This window comes from Haemaphysalis longicornis, unplaced genomic scaffold, assembly GCF_048455015.1.
Source record: "Haemaphysalis longicornis isolate Haplotype H1 unplaced genomic scaffold, Haemaphysalis longicornis Haplotype H1 scaffold_7, whole genome shotgun sequence".
In the NCBI taxonomy this organism is placed as follows: Eukaryota; Metazoa; Arthropoda; class Arachnida; order Ixodida; family Ixodidae; genus Haemaphysalis; species Haemaphysalis longicornis.
Genome location: NW_027526422.1, coordinates 83,190,754 through 83,215,933, shown reverse-complemented (window position 1 = coordinate 83,215,933; position 25,180 = coordinate 83,190,754). Strand labels below are relative to the sequence as shown.

Below are 25,180 nucleotides of genomic sequence, written 5' to 3'. Positions count from 1 at the left end.
TGTCTGAATTCCAGTTTGGAAGCACTTGGTAGGAGCACGGAATATGACAGGTATTTGGGCGCAGTCGTACCCTTCCGCTTCTCATTAGCGCACGTTTACCACGCCTGCCGTGATTGTCTGGTAGGTAGCTTACCTTCGTTACAGAGCGCACGGGATTTCCACGGCCATCACGCGGTGTAGTGCTTTAGAGAATAACTGCACCTGTGCGACATACGCGAGAATACGTCCGGCGTAAACGGAGTCGTCCAATAAAGGCGCGTAGGCGTAGGTTACGCAACCAGAGAGTCTCGGAGGCAGCGCCGGCATCTCCAATCAACAGCACAAAGCCGCCAGAGCAACGGAGCTGCAGCGAGTCTGGCACGACAAAGGCGTCTATTTTTGTTTGGCTTCGTCAATGCGGAAGATGTGGGCCGCTGCTATTCGTGCCGGCCATGGCAGGCGGTCAATATCAGTGACGCATGAAGGGACGCTAATAGAAGCGCCAGTGTGAGTCAGCCTGGCGAGCCAACGCTCGGTCTAGCGAAAGCTGTTTCACGCCGACGAATTCATTCATTGATTCATTCATTCGTTCATTCGTTCATTCGTTCATTCATTCTTGTGTGTGTTTATTATTGGAATACACGCACGAACGTACTAAGCGCGAGAACTGGTAGGTAGCGAGCTTGTCAACACGACACTCGCGCATGACGACAAAGCCACCCCGAGGCGTCTACTGAGCCACCCATTATTGCTTTCTAAGGCGGTGTCACGCAAAGTGCGCACTATAGCCACGCGGTTATTGTCCAATTCTTTGGCCATTTCACTACTATCTTTTTTATTTATTTATTTATTTATTTATTTATTTATTTATTTATTTATTTATTTATTTATTTATTTATTTATTTATTTATTTATTTATTTATTTATTTATTTATCGATATACCCAAAAGCTTATCTCGCAGGAGCGTATTACCTAGGATGGGGCAGTAGTAGTAGTAGTAGTAGTAGTAGTAGTAGTAGTAGTAGTAGTCGTACTAGTAGTACCAGTAGTAGTAGTGGTAAAGAACTTCGCATAGAGATGGATGTGGCTACTTCGTGTAGAATCCCAAGTGACGACTCGGCGGTTCCGGCCTTAGAGCTGGGCGTCCAGGTCAGCGCTGGTGGTCTGATTTAACAGAGAGATGCAACAAATGCGCGAATAGGAAAACTGTATAATCACTCCAATTCGGTCCAACGCGGTGTTTTCCTTCTTCCTTTTTGTATTTCCTATCAAAATTGTCGCACACTGCAATTTTATCGCGCGGTCTGCGTGGTTATGTTTCACATAATAATTAACTTCCCAGCCATTCATCAGTGCGCGTTTAAATTTCTTGTATAACAAGACGCGATCGTACGGGTGAAACCGGCTAACAATAATCTGCAGACCCCAGTTACGCGATTTTAAAAAAACTCTAAAACAGTCGCGTGAGTTTTACGATAGACAGTTCGAACCCTACGATACTAAGCCACCACGGAGGGTACGCCAAGTTCTCACCAGGAACTTCTTCTTGTGGTAAACGCGGCCTTCGAGTTCGTGGTTAAAAGGGCCGTGATGACATAATACATGTCTGCCCAATGAAAAGTCTCCTTTGTCCTGATAACAATAACTACTTTATCGCAAATTTCAAACAAATAACAGAGATATTAATAAAAACGGTTGAAGCCGCGGCGACTCCCCGCCCACTTTCCGGCACATTTCTATGACGTCACAGAATCTTGTTTGTGCGTTTTACGGCCGCCGGCCAAATCCACCGCCAAGACACATGACTAAGCGGTTGTAGCGGGGTCTCTAGTTCCGTTGGATCGTATCGCTTAAACGATAACGTGCAGTTCTTACTGCTGGCCCCTATTACGTCACTCCTGCCCATAACACGTCACTGCAGCGCGAAATTTAAAATTTCTTAAATATCTTTTGAGTTTTTTTCGCGTTAAGAAACGTCTTTCGTGGATGGGATGAAGCTGAGTGAGTTACCAAAGCTAGTTCCTACAAATTGAACCAGGATGTATTTTGTCTCCGCGCCAAACAATGACAATATACTGCTTAATCTGTTTTCAATATTACCTGCACTATTTGTTCGAAGCTTGCGATAAAATTGGCATCATTGTTGTCGGGACAAAACAGTCTTTCTAATGAACCAAACTTGAATTCGCTCTTCATGGCCCCTTTAATTATGAGGTCGCGGTTTTGCGCTTTTGGCAACGTTACCAAGAGCGACGATGTCGACTGGATACGAGCTTTGCACACTTGCATCGTTATTTGCAGCGCAGAAAGCTGATATACGCCAACATATTTTTTAGATGGAAACTGCCTGAAAGCTGGCGCCTGCGTGCTTGACACGTGAGTGCATGACATCTGGTGGTGCACAGTTCAGTGATGTCATCGCGCTCCTAAAATAGCCACGAACCACGCAGCTGTGTCACTGAAACCTCTACACGTCGTTGAAGTACGCAGAAGGTAGCTTGGCATCCGCTGTTGGCGCCAGCAGTGACGTCACAGACATGACACGTCACGCATACAGCGTCTGTAGCCTGCAGCAGTTAATTCAACAGCGTAACGAGTTCGGCGCATGAAGAGTGGAAGCTGTTAAAAAGACCCTTTATGTTTCGATCACACTAGTAACTTTTACGCAAAAATAAAAAAAAGACGCGTTTTTTTTTTCTGCATTGGCTACGACAGGCAAAAAACGCCGTCTAACCAGCAGTAATAACAGACCTTTTGGAGGGCAATTAAGAGAGAGCAAGAGGCACTAAGCGGTGTATTTAGCGGTGACCACAAGGTGAAAACGAGATTTTTTTGTTTTGCTGGAAACCCTTGCAGGCCACGCGTCGTAGGCTTACAATTTATATGTTCGGATATGCGGGACTGCTTCTGTGCTTTCAGACCCAGGGCTCTACAGTGGGTCCCCTGGATTATCAGTCCTGAACCGTCCGCGGACTGCTCCGGACGCAATGCGGCGCTCAATTTTGCCAAGTATTCCTATGGGACTTCTGGTCCGAAGGCAGTCCTCGTACTGTGCGCGGACTGTCCAGGACTGCTAAATCGAGGATGTCCAGTGCAAGCAAGAGTTGGAAGAACAAAGCCGACACGGAAACGCGAAAGGACAGGGACGCAGCTGTAATACTTGTAACATAGCAGATGTAATACGTGAGGTCAACAGGGGCGTTCAGTCATACTAAATAAGCCCTCCGGAATAAATGAACAGAATCGTGTAATTCAAATTATCCTTCATTTGCAGTTATTTTTCTTTCTGCCAATCACTCCAGTTTATGGGGAGCAGATCAACTATATTTTAACGAAATGCTATTTATACCGAAGTAAGTTTCTTGTTAACAAGAGCGTACCATTTATGCTTTAGTAGTAGTATTCAGGACCAGGACAGTCATGTATATGTGGATTCGGCTGCGAGCGAAATACATGCCACTGATTTATTTTTTTTTTTTGGAAAAGCCTCTGTCCTTCAGTGGGCATTTCACGAATCACTATGATCATTATTATTGTTATAACAACGGCGCCTATTTTCTCCAAAGACGCTAACAGCCAACTATCCATCAGCCCCGAAGGAAAGCAATGAGGAATAGCCCGGAGAAGCGCTCGAGTATTTTAAGGGCACATGAATCAGACTTCCCTCGCTTGTCGTCCGCCATTATCGCGCAAAGCGAGGGTAGTGCAAAACGCCTCCACAAGAAGAACATGCGATAAGATGCCCCGCGTCGCTCATCAATCCTCCACGGCGTATATTTAGCCTCAAGTATACTGTGTACGGCGACGGGCGCAGTGCACAATGGGCGCCACTTCACCGACGCTGCGTGCAGTGCAGTGCACGCGGGCAAGCAGGGATTACATATGGCGGGAGATTCAAACTCGGAGCACTGCGCGTGCGGGACTCTGGTCGTCACTCTGTCCCCGCCACAAGACCGAGACGGACTTCTATTTGTGGAGGCGACAGCGAGGGGACGCTGCCTCCTATTTACAAGGGTCGTATGCGTTCGTGCGCGCACACGCAACATGGCAGGAGTGTGCGCTGCTACGGCAGCTGTTTCTGTTGCTGCTGCCGCCGTTGCCGCTTCTGCTACACGGAGGCGCCGTTGGTCTGGCTGTATCCGATTTCGCGCAGGGAGACGAACGGGGTGCATGCAGCCTGGTGAAGAGTTATGGCGGTGTCACTCGGGGGATATCCTCGCATAGCGTGACGGAATGGCGGCACGCCGCCGCTTCGAAGGAAGGCGGCGATATTTTAGGGTAAAGATTTAGTCGCGCATTTGGAAATAAAACGCTCAGCGCTGGTGTAAGCCCCCTTTACGGCCCTTTTTAACCCGAGCTGGAGGAGAAAGAACGCGGCAGTTTCCGGTCGCGTTTGTTCGTGGCCGCGCGTAGGCGTATACGTCCCAGACTATAAAGGGCAGTTTTCGGGCACATGTGTCGAGGAGGCGCTTAGGACGGGCGTTTCTAAGCAGGATAAAATTACCCGACGCTTAGTGCTTCGACAAATAACCGCTTGGTAGTTTTGTTCATCTTCTTCTCGAGGAAGGCTCACGACAAGATGAAGACCCTCTCAATTCTGGAGCACATTACGTCTTATGCATCCTTTAACCCGCTTCCCTTGACAGACCTAGAGCACGCCTTGCCTCCGTTTGTCCTCTCATTTTTTGAAGACCGGGCAAAGTAGGCGTCAAAAACTGAAAAAAAAGATGAGAACTTTAATGGGAGCTGAGCAAATAGGAGGAAAGTTAGGAAATCCGCCGGTCGCTAGCCTGTCCGGCCTCGTCTACACCACAAGAAAGAAAGAAAAAAGAATGGAAAAGAAAGGTAGCAAATACTTGTCAGTTAGGCCAGGTGATACGTATTAGCGCTGTTGGTAAACTCTGAAGGCCAGAACATAAACAAATAAACCGCCAGTAAAACAAGCGCGCGCAAAGGACGAAGTTAGCAGGCGATCAGAGCTGTGCAACGATTTCAGCGCAATAATAATAAAAAAAAACGATTTTAGCGCAATCTACATGAATTGGCGTTGGAACCGACCGCCAAACGTCGCTGTAGAACGCGGTATAGAGTTTTATGCGGGGGCTGCCGGAAGGCGTTCATCCCGAGTTGAGATGACAAGTTTTCAGCACCGACAACCCAGGCTACTCGATTCGATTGGGAATGCGAGCGGCACGGAGTGTCAGATACATGCGAGCCCTTTGTTGGCACTCGGGTTTTCCCTCACACCACTAACACGCGGCTTGAGTGCGCTAATCGTATCTCATTCCACGTTGTCCCGTGTGCGGCGTGCCCGATAACGGGCGCGCACATAGGACAACGTCGGACGAGACGCTGTTAACAGCAGCACACTCAAGCCGCGCGCGAGTGCCGCGAGCGGAAAGCCGAGCGCAGAAAAATTCAGAGATGGGGTAAACTTTATCAACCACTCGTGCCTCCTTCTATGCTGCGACGTGAGAGCGGGAACATTGTTTTCGATGATGCCGCAATCTGCTGCGCTTACTTCCTCTTTTCGGTCAGCGCTTAGGGGTCACGGAATCCACGGTGCTTCCACGCCGGTCACGATATCAGCAAAAGCTTTCAGTCTCCGCCGCGTAAAATCAAGGTCAAGAGCGCATGTTCACACTCGAGATCATGTCGGGCTGCTGCGATCACGTGAAAGGTTGATGAAGAATCCCAAAGCATTGGGGTGTTGCCACCTTTCAGTGGGGGCGTTTTTCTCCTCCACGCGTATATCATGGTATTTATTGAAACACACTATGACAGGCATATTAGTAGAAATTAAGAAGAAGAAATGGACGTGGGCAGGGCATGTAATGCGAAGGCAAGATAACCGCTGGTCATTAAGGGTAACAGAGTGGATACCTAGAGAAGGCAAGCGTGGCAGGGGGCGGCAGAAAGTTAGATGGGCAGATGAGATCAAGAAGTTTGCGGGGATAAATTGGTCGCAGTTGGCACAGGACCGGGGTAATTGGAGATTATTGGGAGAGGCCTTTGCCCTGCAGTGGGCGTAGATGGGCTGGCGATGATGATGATGATGATGATGACAGGAAACGAACATTTAGCTTTACAAAAAAGAAAACGTTACAGAAATTGAGCGAGAGAGGGCAAAAAAATTAGAACTTGGTTGCTTAGGTGAAATGGCCGTTGAGCGCGTTCTACGGTAATGGCGGCTATAACTGCCCCTTAATACGCTCCGATGCACATATGCTTAAACATGCACCTGTGTTAAACGCTTTACTGGATTATCGTGAAGGCAATTTCCCCATTTTCCCGAACGGTAATTTAGAAAAAAAATTGGCCGCGTATCTGCTCCTTTCGTTGCAAATGTCGTCAAAAGACGATAGTCTTTATCGGCTATTGCGAAGTAAATGCCTCCCTTCGCTTTGCCGTTCACCTCTCATGTTGTTCCTCTTGCGTCGCGCTCCTCCCAAGGTAAAGACGCCAAAGGTTTGCTTAAATCATTTTAAATTTCCCGCGTTCCACTGCTCCAAACCGGGTGTCTCGATGCGAACGCGGCTGTACGGCGGACACGCGCGTTAATCGAGGCGCCCTACTTCAACGTTTATAGAACCGCGTTTCCCTACTCCACGTGCGTTGCAAGCAGAACGTGGAACCTATCTAGTGAAACCTTGCGTAACTGCTGCCGGTTGATTTCTTAAAATGGCGCAAGAAGCTATAGTGGCGCTGGCGACAGTAGGCGACGGCGAAGTGAATTCTTTTTCTGCAGTTGATGAAGTATTTAATTTCGCAAAAGCAAGCATGTTTGATTTTTTTTATAAAGGAACACTGCAAATATCACTTCTGTATTGATTTGCTGTCTCATATTTGCGTAATGTCTTGTTCTTCTTCAACAATGCTGACAAGTATGAACCTTACACCGGACATAGACGGGTAGATTTAGCTGTGACTATATAAGACTAATGGGCAGGCATTGTTTTGCTTTGGCCGGGTGGCTGAATCGAGTCACAGACAGACAGACGGACCGACATACAGACATACAGACATACAGACAGACCAAAATTTCTGGGTTTAAGGAGCCCAAGAAAGACTATCGTCTTTAAAAAAGGGGTTCTTTAGACTGAAACAGACGAGCTGTCTTTGCCAAACGTCGTTAGAATGATACGGTTCTCACCCGCAACGCATGCTGTGTTATGTATCTATACGTTTATGCGCCAGTACAAATACCGAAGAAAGAGAGAGAGAGAGTAGGCTTATGAAAATGCGAGCTCAATTAAAGACGCATCACACACACGGTTAAAGTCTGTGTATAGATAATTATTTCTCTAATCATTTGATCACGGTAGTCACCATGAATTTGTGATTCCCCAAACAAACTGGGAAAGACTGCAGTGTTACCCCAGCTTACAAAAATCGGTGGTCCGTTCCCCTCCCGTGGAAGCCCATGTATTTTTAACGGCAGAAGAAAATTCCACAACCTTTGCAACTTCACTGCAAACTACCTAACAATAAAAAAGCAAACAAAGTTCGCTGTATTGACGTAGTCGTCTTGGCGGCGAATTGTCACCTACTTTGCTGCGAGATTGTTTAGCTAAAACAAGGGTTACAGCCGTGTACCGCGTACTCCTACCGTAGCATATGTATTTACTGCGGGCAATAATTCCGTAACATTTGCTACCTCACTATTCGCTAACTTATAGTGACAAGCGAATGAAAACTCGGAGTAATGATAGAGTTGTCTCATCAGCTGATTATCATATCATTATCATAGAATGTTTTGATAAGACAAGAGTTACTGCCATTTTCTGCTGAGCATTCGCAATAAAGTTGGCTTTACCACAAGCCGTTTTGGGGCTTTGTAGGACAAAAAGGCGCAGAAGCCTATAGGCATAAATAGCTTCGATGGAAGATTAATAACAAAGGTCCGTTGGTATCATTCCGGTGTGCACAAGAGATTTAAGAGGCAGACAGAGTGCGAGTAACAGAGCAGAGAGATTAACGAGGAATGGAACTACACACATCCACGAGGAAAGCGACAAAGGGTTCAACAGGACCACAGGTCTGCTGGTGAGGGTGATGAGAAGTGGTATTAGGGGCTCGTGAGGTAAGCTACTCGTGACTCGGGCTATGATAATCGACCTCTATCTCAGTGATACCCCGGAATGTGAAATTTCTCCCAAAGCCCACGATACTGCGGCCACATCAAAAAAGCGGTAGCTGATTCTGTGCTGTGAAGAGAAGCAAAGGGCCGTCGTGATTCGAGCGTTTATGAACACTCTTTTAAACAAGGTTGTGGCATTCACTAATAGAACACCAACAAGTTACTTGTCCCAATATACACTAGGTTAACTGGAGTTAGTAAATGCAGCATTAATCAGGGTTGCTAACTGAATCAGGCAGTAAGCACCACTACATTCACTAGTAAAGTCCTAACGATAACACCCGTCTGAGCTGCATGCGTTTACTAACGGGCCATGCGTAACCTAGTCATAAGCACGACCTTAATTTAGTGCTACCACTTCCTACACCCAGTCAATTTCCTAACTATACAGTTGCTAGTGGCAGAGCCTACGTACCGTACCGCGGGGTAGTAAGGTTCGTAAGGAGTCAGTGAATACAGCCGTTGCTACCTCTTTACGACCGTTGTAGATTTAGAGGAAAGTGCCTCCACGTAACACGACTTTTCACAGTCTGAGTTCTACTTCTTGATTTCTTGCTCTACTCTTTTAATTTAAAACCATTAGTGAACTCGGCAGGTCGGAAATCTGGCGTTTCTAGCAAACAGACGGCCCACAATGTGACCCACAGCGCTAGGAATAATAATAATAATAATAATAAAAACATGCGAAAGAAAGATTGAACGTCCATACACTCAAGACCGTATCAGACTGGTGGCATACCTCACACATACGAACATTGTTCTGCGGAAAGGAAAACGCATGCTTGAGGCAAAATACACCTAAGTGCATAACTGAGGGTACGAGCGTTCTTTTAATTAAGAAAACGCGTTGGATTAGTTCCTAATAATGCAAAGCAAGAAAACAGCGCGGTAAAACAGTGTCGAATGAAGGAGAGATAAAATCAAACACAAAAACAAAAGACGTCGGCTTGATATTCCATAAGGTTATCAATAACAATATCTTGTTCAACAAAAACGACCAGCGCTGCCCCACCAGAAGGCGCGCGAGCAGTTAGAACTTAATAAACTTGATTATAAAAATGATAGTTATGGTTTAGGTTGGGAAAGGGAGATTGGGATAAGAAGGAATCGACATGAGAAGAAAGAGAAAGGTGGAAGGGGAAAAACGATGATGATGACGCCGACGAAGATGATGATAGTGAAACGACACACGTCCGGCAATTGGACATTAACGCTTCCATGCTCACTACATCAAAAGTAGAGCTTAGGTGAGCGAGCGAGTGTGAGAGGGAAAGAGGTTCCCAGCTTAAATGAACTGGTAAGTTAGCTAGATCTAAATGATTGTAAATACTTCATTAGATCATTTCCGGGCCCTCGGTCACCGCGTTGTACATGCGACGCCGTCCCAACCCTCACGCGCCGAGGTGCCGCGCCGACGTGGAGCGTAAGCGCAACGCTTTGCGACTCGGGTGAGATGGGCGCGTTGCCCAAAATAAAGCGCCCACCAGCGGTGTGCGATAACAGTATAGCGCGCTCTGCAGTTACTGCTTTGCCCACCCTCGGTGCAGCCTTGGTGCCACTTTGGCTACGCCGCGGGAGGTGGCCGTCGCGTCGGGAGAAAGCGACGTTTCTCGCCGGGGCGGCAACAACTGCCGAAGTCGTAAACGACGCGTGAGCTCCAGGGCGGAAACACGGTGTCGCGCCACGGTCACTGCCCCAGAATTGCAGTGCTGGCTCGGGGGACTCCCTTGTCGTGACCTTCTTGGCAGTGCTGTTGCGGGTGTGTTTACGAGACCGCCTGTGCCGCAACGGCGAACACGAGGTGGCGTTGCTGGAGGTCAGAGAACTTCCTGGACCTCGACGTTCACTTTAAGTGAACACGCGACACGAGACTTTGTAGCCCTTTTTCAAAGGTTCATCCTTCACTGACAAAAAGACAGACAGATCTTTCTCTTTCTCTTTCTAACACACACGCACACACGATGATCTCCGACTCACGGCCACGCGTTAGTGATGCAAAACATTCGGTATAGTAGTACTAGAGGTGGTAGTACTGACACTACTTGGATAGTTCACAAACGCTTTCTATCCATCGTGCCATCCACAGTTTCGAAATTGTTGGGTTGTGATGTAACAAAAACGTTTGCGATAAGGATAAGTGATACTCAGATCGCTAGGTCTCGCAACATTGTTTGGCCCAAGTGAAACGAATGATTGGTCTTCTCCGGTGTCGAACTACAATGTCATTGTCATCACTATGCTCACCCCTCATATCGTGCATACATGGACAACCCCGCTAGTTCCGTCCCCCAGCGTTGCTTCTACTACAGTACCCACTGCATGACGAACTTGTTTCATTTACTCTAGAAATGTGCTAATTTCATTTCTGGTCGAGCGAGACTCCTAACAAATGTCTCCACACCCGCGACAGAAGCAGACCACCTCCCTTCCCTTCGTGAAGCGATCGTTGAATACGCCTTGGCGAACGGCTTATACAAGCTCGTCGGACGGTCTGGGCCGACTCCCTCATGACTGCTTCTCTAAACGAGCCAAGTGAGCTTGTCAGTGAATGCTCAGTGAACTCCAGCTCCTCTACAAGTAGATATGTGAACGCGGAATCGCTGTGTGAATTTATGGTGACCAGTAACCTTTTATGTGTCCTCGTGAATTTTTGAAGTGTCCTTTCCTCCTCCACCCCTTCATTCCCTCCCCGGGGCCTTCGTGCCTCCTTTCCATTAACACTGTTAGTACTACTATGACATATTCATAACTTTCCAGCGTTATACGACGCCCACGAAAGTGTTTGATCTTGTTATTTTCAAATTTCTCAATATGCAGTCAATATTTGTTGCAGCGCAGTTATACATATACATTTGTAACGACTTTCTTTCCGCTCTGCACGTATGAACAATAAATGTCTTCTGTGTGAGCCGGGCATTCTGGTAGCGAGACAAAACTATGCATTTTTTTTTTTCGCTTAAGCCTGCTCCTCCAGTGTGAAACAATGTGGCCAGCAGCTGAGAAAACGCCTTCGGCTGTTACAGATCGATGTTGCTGGAGCGTACGGGACCTTCATAGTGATCATGTACGATTGAGAGTACCATGCTATGTATCGATAGTACTGTCGGTACTATTGATAGCTTTTTACAATTGCTGGTTCGATTGTGACGAAACTATCGGTAGCAACCGTAGCACTATTGTTGGTTTTGAGTAACTACTAGCAAAACACGGTTGCAAACAACGACCACGCGCACACGGGGACAGACACTCGCTGATAAAAAAAATGTCCTATGTCAAAGTAACTGATATAAGCACGTATGTACAGCTGTTGCAGTGAAATGATATTCGGTTTCTTAGATTACCCGTCGTCCAATCACTTCTACTTTACTGAGACGAAAAACAAACGCAGTGTTTCGCAACCCTTATTTCGTTGCAGGGGGTGCCCAATCAATGACATCATTCCAAGGAGCCTTCAACAACGCGACCTGTTTTAAGGGGTGCCACCCGTTGAATGAGTCCGTCACCGAAGTTTCTCGGAGGGACGGAAACCGTCTGTCAAGAGACGTTACGACCGTCCGCTTCGTGCGGACAGAACGCACTTTAGCACTTGGCGGCACTGCGACACGCCTCGGGGGAAATGCGCCCGTGAATCAGCGCCAAACAGAGAGAGAAAGAGAGAGAGAGGTAAAGAGACTTGAGAAGCCAAGGGGTTCGTGGGAGGGGAAGGTACCGTTCAGGGAATCCCTCTGACGTCACGGCCAGTCTCCGGGACAACACAATAACAAGCGCGCCAAAACAAACAAACAAATCCGGCACCCGCCACCACCTCAGCGTCGGCGCCGCCGGCCTGACCGATCTCCCCACCCGCAAGAGCGCACCCGTTGGGTTGGGCGCCAGGTCGCGGTCGGGCCAACTGAATTCCGACTAAGCGTCAGACGAGGGACCCTCTGCTTCGCGCTCGTCTGAGAATATCCCGAGAACCGTTATAAGAGGCGCTCTCACAACTTACGGGAGTTCAATTTCAATATGACGCACGTTCCCCCAACTCGGGCCGGAAGCGCTCAGGAGAGTGGTGAGCGCCGGGGCTTGTTATCTTTCTCCGGTAGTGTTTTCCAGGCAAGGCCGCGCGAGCAGACGAAAAGTTTCCAGCCTCTGAAGTTATTTTGTCTGGAGCCACGTTTCCGGCAATGCGCGAGTCATCAGCCCACGTAACTCTGATGGCGCTTCGCGGGTGATATTCCCCACGGCCACGAAAGAACGACGCCATAACCACCCTGACACTCTGCTGCGGCGGTTACGCTCAGCCACTGTTAATTGGGAACAAAAAATGGCGGCGTATCTGCTTGCTTGGTTGCAAATGTCGTCGAAACTTTTCTGCCGCCCCTGACACGTCAGTGCCTCTCCTCCTTCCCCTTTCCCCTCACGCTCTTGCCCTCGCCTTTCGTTCCTCCCATTACGAAAACAACGGAGGTTTGTTCAATTCAATTCAATTTTCCCGCGTTCGCCCAGCTTGAGCGCCATCTCTGTAACGCCTTCACGCCCTGAGGGTATGAAAATGAATAAATAGATCTCTTGGAGCAGCGCGCGCCTTCTTTGTGTTTTGTTTACTGCTCAGCTTAGAACAGCGCGAGCACAAGCTATTTTGTTTGTGTTTGCTTTTATCTCGTTTCTCTTGTTCGACATATTTAAGGCGTAGTTTTCTTCGCTTACTGCTGGAAGAAATCAATCCTACGTGTACATATATTCCTAGTTCAAGGAATGTTGGTACTCTGAGTTATGCGTGCACACCTCAAATATTCCTGCGACTTTCTTCGCCCTGAATAATGCGGACATGTTTCAATAGTTAGCAACGGTCCTGCCGATGTACACTTTGTGATCAAACATTCTTCCACTTTGGCCGGCCAGCTGAATTGAATGACAGGCAGACGGACAGACAGACCAAAACTTTCACGTTTAGCTATGCCAAAAAACACTTCAAAAACTGAAAACTCTTCGTTATTATTATTACGATTAAATTTACTATTATTAGCATACGACGCATTCACACCGACTGGAGAGTTAGTGCCTCGGAGAGTAGATTTCGCCCTCCTCTTTTCACATTGGATGACCCAAACGGAGCTTGTACAGGGTGTGTGTACGACCCTCTGCGATTATGGATAGGCACACAGTTCTCACGTCTGCAAGTGAGAATAACCGACAGATGAATGGGATCCTGACGGAAAGCGAAGCATGAACGAATGCTCAAGTTCCGATGATGTCCGAAAAGCTGCCGAAATAGCGGCGAGTTATTGAAAAATATAACACATTTTTTTAGCAGCGCAGCAGTAGCGATTGTCGAGCAACCAGTCATGTCAAGGGCAACGAGACGTTAGTTTCCAAATAAATATAACTTGTCAGATCAATGGAGCGAGTGTAAAGTACCAGGAAAGACGTATCAAAACCCTGCATCCTGGAAAGTTGATGCATCCTCAAATATTGCCAAGTGCAGAAAGCCGCGCGCTGAACGAAAAAACCCGTGTACAATACCATTTTTAGTAACAGGGAAAGTGGCGATAAGAGTGGTCATCACGCTCTTATACCGCTTCGATTAAATTCGTGCTTCCGGTGGCCGCACAGAAACCGAAAATGGCGCGATGTTCAAATAAAGTTATGTGTCAGGCGGTATAGCCAGAGCTGGACGCGCAAGCATTTCGCCCCCAAATCGGAAACCGTTGCTGGGGTGAGACGTGTGTGTGTATACAGTCGTCCACAGGCTTAGCTGGAGCATCACATTAGACTTTAGCGAAGAATATCTCAAAAGTTCCTCACAAGAACTGTTCAAATGAATGTGGAGGGCTTTAAAGCCCCCTTAAACTTGAGAAAATGCAGTAGTTGTGACTAAATTACCTTACACCAAAGCAGGAGAAGACGATAAGAGGGTAAGGCGGTGCTCCATCTAAGCCTGCGGACGACTGTAAATGTTGCACATTGGCGTCGTTCTGATGCGAAGCATTCAATGGCCCATTGAGCAAAAAAGCAGGTGTCGGCGTTGGAAGCAGCGAAGCGACTCCTAACAAACGTGACTGCGAAGCGTTCCATAGCGCGTGCGTTGGATTAACAAATCCCTTGAAGAGGGCCGCACTGCAAGGAAACGGCTGCGAATGCACGCAGCCACGTGGAAAGGGGAGTGAATCAAGCACGGGACACGCCGGCCTCACCCAGCGGCGCAAGTCACCAGGGAGCGAGGCCGCTCTGCGTGGTGGATATAATGCTTAGCAACACACTTAAAAAAAAAAGGTCGGGGCATTCCCTAATGGAACACTAACAAGTTACTTGTTCCATGGTACTTACATAGTAACTGCACGTAGTAAATTTAGTACTAGTCAGGGTTACTAACTGAAGCAGGGAGTAAGTACCACCACCTCCCCTGGTAAAGTCCTAGCGATAGCACTCTTCTGAGCTACATGCGTCCATGCATAACCTGGTCACAAGCACGACCTTAATCTAGTGCATACTACTTCGTACACTGAGTTAAATTCCTAACCATGCAGTTGGTGGCAGAGCCTACGTACCGTACCGCAGGGTAGTAAGGTTCGTAAGGAGTTAGTAAATACGGCCGTTACTACCTTTTTACGACCTTTTTTATTAAGAGTGAATATCCGCCCTTGTGAGGCAAAAACGTTGGTGAGGCCTACAGCCAACATGCTAACGCGAAAACTCTAAAAAGTAACCCGCATCAATTCAATCATTAAACTCAAAAAGATTACTCAAATTCAGCGACGCTCAACTTGGGCATAAATGGCTTCGCATTCCAGGCATTCCCAACTTGTATATAAGCTCTTCAGTGTCATCGGAGTTTTCGAAGTTATATGCAGCGTAGACTGTGTATTGGGATGAATGCGTATATAGTTAGCGACCCTTACTCATCAGCGAAAAAAAAGAATGTCAGAAATGTGCCACGCTCATCGTGTGCGAAAAGGACAGCAACCTGCCGCCGAGGCGAAGTGTTCCGCTAAGAAACGTAGCTCATAGATTACTAGTAAATTTTTGCGCATAGAAAGGGGACCGGGGAGCGTGATTCGGGACGAATGCAAGGAATTAAGAAGCACACATACGTGTTATTTTGTGACATGTAGACAGATGTTCCTGCGCAAAACTTTCGGGCGAGAAAAAAGTTTAAAGCGGTGTCGGTGATGTCAATGCACCCGCCATTTCCCTCTACCGGATACTCTATAAGTGGGGGAAGAAGGCAAACGCCTATCTTTGTAACCTCGAACGTTTGCATCGCGTTGCGTTTGTTGTTCTTTCTGCCCCCAGCACACTCTAATGTTATTCTCTTGTGTTCATTGCTTGCTTGCCCTTCTGTTACTTTTAATTTCATGTCTTTTCTTTTTGAAATTGTTCCATTGTTCTCTTCTCCCGCTTGTCCCAGTTCATGCCCCCTTCCCCTCATTTTCCGCGCGGTTTGGAAAACACGCGGAGCATCAGGTATAACCGTAGCTCACGCCAACTGAGCAAAACTGTCCTTCCTTTAGTCGAACTAAACATTCGCAGAAGTCGTATTTTCCCCTCGCAACGGAAGAATGGAACGTGTTACCGGAATTTATTGTTCAGTCTGCTAATGTTAACTGAGTAGAAGAAATTGCTAGAAACTACAATAACCTCCCTGGCCAGCAGTGCTGCCTGCAGTATTTGCCACTAAATCAAAATAAATAAATACGGGCCTCCCGTTAGACTAAAGATCTCTCCGAAGAACACGTCGAATTAGCTAGACACGTCAACCCCAAATGTCCCCGAGACTCCGTGACTCCTCCGTCAAGTAACTACAGCAGTGGTTCAGACACCAGCGACTTAGCGGCTTGGACCCAGTGTGGTGCTGTTAAACGTCTTACAAAGGTACTATCACTGTACACGCATATGTTAACAGAGCAGCCGTCTACCGACATACCTTAACTGCTTTGCACCGTTTATACAAGCAAACACAAAGCAACTGTCAAGGAAAGGCTGAACACCCACGCGTGCTTGCGGGAGAACAAAGACGGCCTTTGAATGGTCATATGGTGATTTCACCCAGAGTATTAGCGGAACGCGGTCGTACAGTTGCCGAACTCGCCTTAATGAAAGGACTAGCGCCAGCATAAACAAAACAGGGACTAGGGGGCGCCGGCTGGTAAGAACGAATAAGAACGAATGCCGCTTGGAAACCGTACACATGCCCGACGCTGCACGTGGCCAGATCGCGTCACCCTTGGCGTCTAACGACAACCGACAACCGTAGCCAGACACGCGAAGTAGGCAAAGGAAGCCTTCGTGCACTCGCCTTGCCGTTGTGTCTGTGCTTGCTGGCCAGACGTCCCTTGAGCACGTCCAGGAAGGAGGCCATGGCCCCGCCACCGTCCTTTGTCGCCAAACGCCACCGACAGGCACCGCTGTCACCCGCACAATTACCACCACCGACGACACAGTCGCGTATTCGGTCGCTTCCTTCGGTTTCGCTTCGAGGAGCGCACAGGACCGCGAGACTCGATTCTCCTGACGGAGCCCGAACCGCGCGGGGCACCGAAATAGCGGTCTTGGCCCACCGGCTGCACCACAACTTCGCTGGGCCCCCTATACACTCAGCAACCCCTCTCTCTCTCCCTCTTTCTCCCTCTCTACCCCTTCTTCTCCCTAACGGCGGCGCCGGTGCTCGTGTTTTGCGAAACATTCTAGCTACTCGCGCTTGCCCCCGGCGGCCGTCACACGCACCCTCGTTCACGCGCTCGCCTGCTGCAAGAAGAACAAAGAGCGACGGATGCGGCTGGCCCACATGCGGGAGCTGGTGCCACTTGGCACCCAAAGGCTTCCTTTGCCCCCTCTCGGAGCTGCTGCCAGCGCGCGCACACGTTGTCCGAGTCCACGCCGCTGGCTGTGCGTTCGAGAGACGACAGACAGCCTGCGGTCCTTGCGCGAGAACTGCGTGGATGCATGTCTCCGTGTCCTCGAAACTCGGCACATTAGGTGACAGACAGGATCATTTTGCACCTCTTTTGGTTGGGGGCTACACCGAATCACTGCGTTACCAGCGTGTTCCTGTCACGACGCTGAAAGCACGCTAATGGATTAGCGCGATCATTCCGTCCCTGGCATAACGATCCTGCTCTTTCCTACGCTCCCCGCGTTGGAGCATACTCAATAGCACTGTTTTAGAGCAAAGCTTTACTACTTTCGTCCAGCGGTTTCGCGGAGGACGCAAAAGTTAACCTTTTGACCGGAGACACATCCCCCCGAAGCGCATCGCGTGATTCGCCGGGCCCGCCTTCGGCGATGAGCGCAAGGAGCCGTTTTCAGTCGTTGCGGTCAGCACGAGCGGCGGCCGCCTCCGCCGCTGCGGGCGATCAGCTGATCGGCAGCCAACCACCCCCGCAGCCACCCACGCATGCGCTGCTGAGTCGTCTCGGGCTACGTGACTCGTCTCGCGCCCGGTGACAAGGAGCGGAGCGTTCGCGGAGAATGAACGCTGCCTTCGCCGCGTTCGCCGTGCCTCCTCCTGTGTGCGTTGGTCGGCATTGCCGACCAACGCACACAGCTGTATTGCCGTGGTCGGCAATACAGCTACATCAAAGTTAACCAAGCGAAACCAAGACTCAACAAGACTAAGCAAAGCTTTTGCTTTGCATATCCGAGTTTAGCTCAGATAAGCCGCAGCCATCTTTTTCAGGAGGAATTCACTGCTCCGAATTCGCTGCATCGGTCCTTCTATTGCAGCCAGTGCAGTGTAGCCAAAGACTTGGTCATCGCATCGTCATACGAAGCGTACACACTTCCAGTGTAGATGGTGTACTCAAGAATAATCAGGGGCGGTATTCTCGTAACTGTCCCTTTTGAAAACGTCCCTTTTGCATCCCTTTCATCGTGACGTAACTTCCGGTTAAGAGGTGGACGTTGGCAGCTTGAAGAAATATTAACAGTAGGTTTGCCGCGCTTGCGTTACGTCACTTCCGGTTGTTGGCTTTTAGCCAATCAGGGCTCGCCAAAATGGACACCTTTAAAAGGGACGCAAAAGGGACAAAACTCGAGAATACCGCCCCAAGTCATTTGCAGTGTAGATAGCGTACACTAAAGAAAAGCTAGGTCATTCCAGCTCTAATGGTAGTGAGGAGCGGAAAGAGGAGGCGTGATCGCGCTGCTCACTGTGCCACTTCAAGATGGAGGAGCGTACGTCGGGAGTCGCGATTTAAAATCACTTCACGACATATCGTTATCAAGATGATGGTTTTCATTGATGTCGAAAACCGCGTCACCGTTATCACAGTCATCGACGTATTTTCCAGTGTGGGATGACATTCGGCGGAGAGTGTGGATGAATAGACCTCAATTGTACAGCAAAAGTGTGGAGGAGGGTTTTAACGTAGCAAATTAGACCGTCATTCATGTATTAATAAAGGTATAGTTGGGCGTGTTGTTACTGCCTTTCTACCGTGTCCTGTCTTTGAGCGCTGTTTTTTTTTTTATTATTTCAATAGCGATGTGCATACGCGTACAACGATGAATGCAATGCGAATCTGTGCCATAATGGAGGCGCTCACCTATGTACGTTTTACCGATTCCGTTAAAAGATACATTGACCCTGAACTTCTTTTTTCTTTTCTTTTTGAATACTGGCCTACTTAGCAAGGTGTCCCAGTCTCTGTGTGTGTGTGTGCAACTGCCGCGGAGGATCTCGATTACCTTCAACACTTCTAGGACATGGCTAACTATACGAGCAGAGGCCTCACACGATCTCATCCATGGTCAGCCTGGGCGTGAAACTCGCATGATTGCACCGGGAGTACTGCCGTGAACATTTATCAAGTCATGTCTGATAATAACTATCTTTATCACGGTCCTCATTCCTCTTTCCGCTAACGCGATTAAATTTGGTTTCTCATCTATTGCCGGAGCAGAATATTTCGCATGCGGTACCACGTGACACTACAACTGTGTGTTGCCCATTTCTCTCTCTATTTCCTCATCCCCCGCTCTTTCCAAATATTTGGCAGCGATTGGACACATATCCACAAAATTAGTTATTTTAAGCCAAACATCCACAGCCGTATCACTGCAAACAGGCATCAATGTATCCGCCCCAAACACAGTCCGCAACGCGCCCAGCTATGCATGATCATATATATTTGAACCCCGGTTTTACGAAGTCGGTGAAGAATGCCAAAACTTCCGTAAAACCAGTGGATTCATAAAATCGATAAACAGAGAGAGAGAGAGCCAGTCCACTCTGTGCAGGCGGATGAGCAGATTTATCCTGATTTATTAATTGATAAAAACAATTTCGCGTTTACTTTAGATACGCCGTTATTCTTGATTATGAATGACTCCTTCGTGTACCTGTAGGAAAGTGTAGGCCTACAAATCATTTATGAAGTACATATGCATCGTGAGTGTGCGCACTTTCACGCCTCCTTGTTTTAACACTTCTTCCCACTGTCCTGCTGTATTTTTCACCCCTTATACGCCCATGTGTGTGTACTGCTACCCAGCTAGACATATTTTATGGCTAAGCTCATCTCATCTCGCCCTTCCCTTCCTTCCTTCGCTTACGGCCCATTTCAAATGCGCTGCATCCTTCGTGCTTAATTCCGGCACGAGACATTCTTACTGCATCCGGCTAACGCCACAGTAGTTACACAATGTTATTCTAACATCAGCCTACAGGTAAGATATTCGCGGAGAGAACATTTAAGTGTCAAGCCTGCATGAATCTTTTCTGTAAATCAACATTTCGTCAGCCCATACCGATCTACCCCGCGAGATATTCTTGCGGCCTAAGTTAGACAAGTACGTTGAGAATACTTCTGAGGGCGGAAGCAACAGCAGCGCTTATGCCCTCGTCAAAAGAAGTAAAAGAAAAACAAATGTGCCCCTCACGCTCAGGGACAATATTACAGCATCCCGTGAAGGCCGCTGGACACTCTACTGTGCGTAAACGACAAGCGTGCACGCGATAGACGTGATTCATCTCGGCCCTCTGGGCAGACGGTTACCTGTCGGTTGCGTCGAAGATTGGGCACGCCTCGGATTGGAGGCAGAACAGTCAAATGAGTGACGCACGGCCCGGGAAATCCCTGCCACGCGAACATTTTGTGTTTGTGTATGTTCCTGGGCATGTGCTTCGCACGTGGATTGTGGAGGGAGGATTACACGATACGCGGTGTCTGTAAATCTGCTGTAAGATATATCTGCTGTAAGATTTTTAGTTTGGACAAAAAGTTTATATATAGCTCCTTTTGCACACGAAATTGGATGTCTGAGGATTGTTTATAGGGGAAAAAAAGCTTTCCCTTTCTAAAAATATATCCCAAAACTGACTCGGGCCACAAGCGCGTCGGACGAATAGCGCGAAATTCGGAACTCTCACCTCTCGAAAACCTAAACAATTGTAGCTATTGCCGCATACTTTTTTTTTCTTTCGAGACTTTGCATACTTTGCATACTTTCCGATACTTTGCAATAACTTCCAAACTGTCGGGTCCCATTTCTCTGCTTCTAAACAAGCTAGGGAGTTCATATTCTTTTAGTATTATTCGTTCATCATTTTCGTTCTTCCTTCCAGTTATAGTTTATGTAGAAAAACAGGTTGAAATCGAGGGTTGGACGGAAACCCGTCTGGTCAGGAAAACACATGACAATAAAAACTGGCACCGACCAAGAATGTTTAAAATGACAATGACTCTCTTGTTAATCCGCGCGGAAGCAGGGATAGCAGACTTACCCACTGGCCGGGAGCAGTAACGCGCTCCTGTAATCCAGCGTGGGAGGAGGCCGGGGTGTCAAAGTTGCCTATAACTACGTCACTCGACGGTACACACCTAGTGTCTCATCGGTTTATTAAATATGATTGAGACACGGGCCGGAGGCAATTGCACACCTCTGTAACCCATGCGGGGTCCCAAAGGGTGTTGGTCCATATCGCTGGGGGTGCTAGCATACCCCTGTAACCCTGCTTCTGGGGAGCGCGAGTGTCGAGTTGTGGAGTGTGGTAGAACCGGCCCTCCTGGGTGTCCCCAACCTCCACGAGGTTCCCGCTGGGAAACGGTGGAACTTCCGAAAGGGGGTGAAGCTAGGCAAATAGGGGTCACCCAATGGCTGCGCGGCATTGGACGGCAGTCGCAGGGCCGGAAATCTGAGTACCTGATACTTTAGCAGACCGGGTAATTACCGCGGATCTGAGCACCCCCCTGCCGGGAGAGGCGGGCGGTTTTGCTTTCCGTCTTTCCGTCACACCTTGAGAGGAGACTGGTTGGACCTCTGCAAGTGAACAAGACACCCGTACGGGAGCCGAAACGTCTTTTTGGATTTTAAACATTCTTGGTCGGTGCCAGTTTTTATTGTCAGAAAAACAGGTTGAATCTGAAAAATGCGCTCCATTGCAGGCAAGACGGGCATTTTTCTCTCGGTTGAAAATCAGTACAAAACTTCCGTCTTGGATTTTTTTTTTAACTTTCACAAATCGAAGCCATGGTTTTCCTCCATCACAGGCCTCAAAAACATGTTGGATAATTTCTGTAGGCAGCCGATGTTGCATATCCCCTGCAGGATGCCGAAAGTGTGTGCTGCTCGGCCTTGCACTCTGCATGCGCGGCCAGCAGCAACCTACCATTACAAGACTGGTGTCCCCATGTTGCGCCCAGAGGGCGTTGGTATTTCTCAGAAGGGCAAAAGTGCGTGAGAGGTGTTAGCAATTTACCGCCACGACTGATAGCGACCGCGCATTATCAACCAGAACGGGTGGTCGAACCGTTTCGTAGTGAACCGGTAAGCATTCCTTATTTTTTTCAGGTTCAGGTTTACCGGAGTCCGAAAATAACGGTTCGGGCTCAGTTCGGTTCCGGCAAAAATACGGTTCGGTTCCGGTTCGACACACTGACCCAGGAAAAACAGTGCGAAACGTGCACTGCTGTTGGTCTTCTGTTTATCTGTCGTTGATTTGATTTTCTTCTCTCAAACAAGCTTCTTCGCGGTGTGATTTCCTGCCCGGAACTACGGCCCCGGCTCATGCTCCGATTTTTCCCGGAAATGCTCACGGTCGCACTCTCTAGTTCGCACTGGCCCAGCTGGTAGCCGCCATTCGACCATGCGGCCACCCATTGCTAAACTTCTACAACTCGCTGTTCCCCAAACAAAATGTTGTAAGAAGTTTCATGTCACAGTTTCCTGCAGGACTGAGCAGTGTTTTTGTATGTGATCCCACTGTTCTTATAATCATCATCTGTTGTGCCACCTAGGACGCCGGTTCGATTGCCGGCCGCGGCGGCCGCTTTTCTGATGGAAGCTAAAAGAAAAAAAAAAAAAAAACGTCCGTGTGTACTAGATTTTGGCGCACGTTAAAGATACCCAGTTGGGCAAAATTAATTTGGAGCCCTCCACTATGGCGCGCCTCATCGCCTGCGTTGCGTCGGCGCGTAAACCCTACAATCAATCAAATCACCTACCTGAAAATGCTCTGCAATGCTTTTTTATTTTCTTTCAGCGCTTGTCCCATGTTCTCTCTTAGTCATCGTTGACCTCCGCATTCCACTGTATTCCAAAGCTGAGCAGCGATTTGCTTAACAACATATTCTTTGTTTTTTACTCGTTCCCTCACTCTCCTTACTGCCTTATCTTCTTGTTTGTACGAGCTTGTGTTTCCTTTACACAGTGTACCATTTCTCTCTTATTATTCCGTGCATTTTCTGTCATGTCACTGTTTTTACTGTAACCTTCATTGTGTTACTGCATTTTTTTCAGTAACCCATGGGTTGTGTCATGTCATTTAAATTATTTGTCGCTTGTTAGACATGTCATACCTCACCGTTGTTCCTGGGTATTACTATTAATATTTAAGCATACTGAGCTTAGGGGTTGGGTAACGTTCATGGTCTCCGTGTTTCAGTCGATACGGGAGTTGCCTACACAGGCGCGTGTTGATTTTGCGACTGAGAGCAACGTTACTAGAATTCTAGCAACGTTGACTGAGAGCAGTTGACAAAACAACACCAAACCAACACCGCGCATACAAGTTCCTGCGCAGGCGCAACCGCGTTGCCCAAAGTGTTACATCACACACAACACGTCGTTTACGGGTTAATCATTTCCAGCGTTCAACCGGCGCGAAAAAACGTCACCGGTAAATCAGATGTGGGGAGGACCTCTGTCTCTTCACAACTTCATAAAGCGCATTGGGAAGGGCAGCTAGGCACGCCTCGTTATTCCCGACGCGCGGCGTTAACGGGTCAGTCCCGCGGCCGGGTCAGCTGCTGCGGTGCGGATCGATTCCGAGCGGGTTTCCACAACAATTCTGCGAACGGCGCCGAGAGATGGTCTCGCTTCCTGGGCGCGTCGGGGGAACAGTGGTCGGCGGGAGACGCGCTCGCGCGCAGCTCTCGGCGCGTGCGCTATTACTCATACGCTAGATGCTCCCCGAAGCGTGTAGCGAGCCTGGTACGGCCAAGGCAGCCATTTCCCCCCGGGGGAATTACCCGTTTAGAAGGAGGGTGTTTTACTGAGTAGTAGTGTCTATATTCGTCGGCCTTGGCGAGGACGCCGCGCAAGGTCGCGCTGTATCCAAGCGCTTCCTCTTGGGTTTGTTCGCTTCAGAGGCAGCCCCGGTTAATGATTTGATCCCCTGATTACAAAGTCGCCGGTTCTGATATTCACAGAACCAACTATGCTTCATTGGAGAGGAGGTAGACTTTGGTAACGCCTTCATCACAGGGCGTCTCCGGATATAACGAAATCGGTTTATGCGAAATCTCGGCGTATTTTTGTTTCGTGGTACCCGTTGCAGTGCACTGAGAGAAAATCGCCTTTAACAAATACCGCTTATAAAAGTGCCAGTCTGTTGTCCTAAGGACTTCTTTATAACGATGGTTTATTGTAGTTAGAATAAATTTCTATACTTCCTTCGAGGACGCTAGTCATAGCCATACGCTCCAGGGCGACCTGTGGTTCAGCTTGCCCACAATTCATTCGACTGACCAGCTCATGCAACCAACAATAGAGTTTTAGCACTCCGTGTGCCCCGGCCGTTCTGTCCCCACCGTAAAAAATGCGCGCGGATGGCGACGGCCGGCCCGCGGAACTGATCCACCTTACCAGAACGAATGCACAAGTGCCCAGTCGGGTCCCGGTCAACACGGTACGAACGGAGCACACAGAGTGCTAAAGCTCTGTAATAAAATATTAGCAAATGACCTCGAATGCAAAATTCTAATGTGATGGCAAAAGCAGTCGCTTACTCAGCCCATGAATCTAGTATGCATTAAACTTCAAGCCAATGAGTATAGGAAACGTCAGTACACATCGCGCCTGTGCAACTATGAAAATATTCAAACTAATTGTTCCGAAACGACCCACGGTCCATAACAGACATCCATTGAATGTACAGACGACGCAAAGAGAAATAGTCGTAACCCGCGCCCACGAATTTAGGCGAACGACGCATCGGGTTGAGCACAGCGATAACCATGTGACCGTGCGGAAAGATGTGGCGAGCGAAATTCGATTTCATTTCCGAACCTTTGAAAGTAACGTCATGTCATACCTGAAACGTTCTTTCTCGCATTTCCGGTACTTTCTGCAACAACTAAACCACGAGTACAGCGAGGTGCACGTGGACTCCACGAGCACCTAATAATGACAGTAAAGAAAGCAGCCTCTCACCCCAAACGGCCTCACAGTGGCCACCAGCGCAGACGCCACGCGACGATAAGACTGCGCCGTCTTGTCAGCACTACACGTTGTTGCTCCTCCATGATCGTCGCAGAAACGCGCGGCCCTGCTGCAGTTCTGTGACGGCGCACCAGCAGGTCGTCTCGCGACGTGAAGGCGCGAAGCCGTCCGAGTTCGGCGACGACGTCCGGGCACCGAACACAGCGTGCTCAGATGCCGGAGGTTTGACGAAGCCGTCGAAGCAGCCATCTATCTAGCGCGCACTAACGAGCGACCGTCAACGACACCGGCGACCCGTCACTGGGACAGTTCGCCTCGGGGATGCATCGGACAGGATGGACGAAAGTGATGAGGGGCTAGCTTCACGGGCAGATCCGGCACAACTGCGGCCGATTGGTTCGATCGCGGGAAAGCAC

At 48.6% G+C, this 25,180-nt stretch overlaps 1 protein-coding gene across 5 annotated transcripts in view; it reads right to left on the bottom strand.

Annotated features, from left to right (window-relative positions):
- Sarm (sterile alpha and armadillo motif) overlaps positions 1-25,180 on the bottom strand; it is a 175,375-nt gene that overhangs the window by 87,073 nt on the left and 63,122 nt on the right. Inside the window, exon 1 of one of the 5 annotated variants that reach the window (XM_077677920.1) lies at positions 24,756-25,028. The exons of 3 other annotated variants lie outside the window; for them this stretch is intronic. In XM_077677920.1, coding sequence (XP_077534046.1) covers positions 24,756-25,013 — 258 coding nt within the window. In that variant the 5' untranslated portion in view covers positions 25,014-25,028. Of the gene's footprint in view, positions 1-16,398; positions 16,651-24,755; positions 25,029-25,180 lie in introns of those variants that run through there. One more of the 5 variants, XM_077677924.1, reaches the window with a different exon arrangement.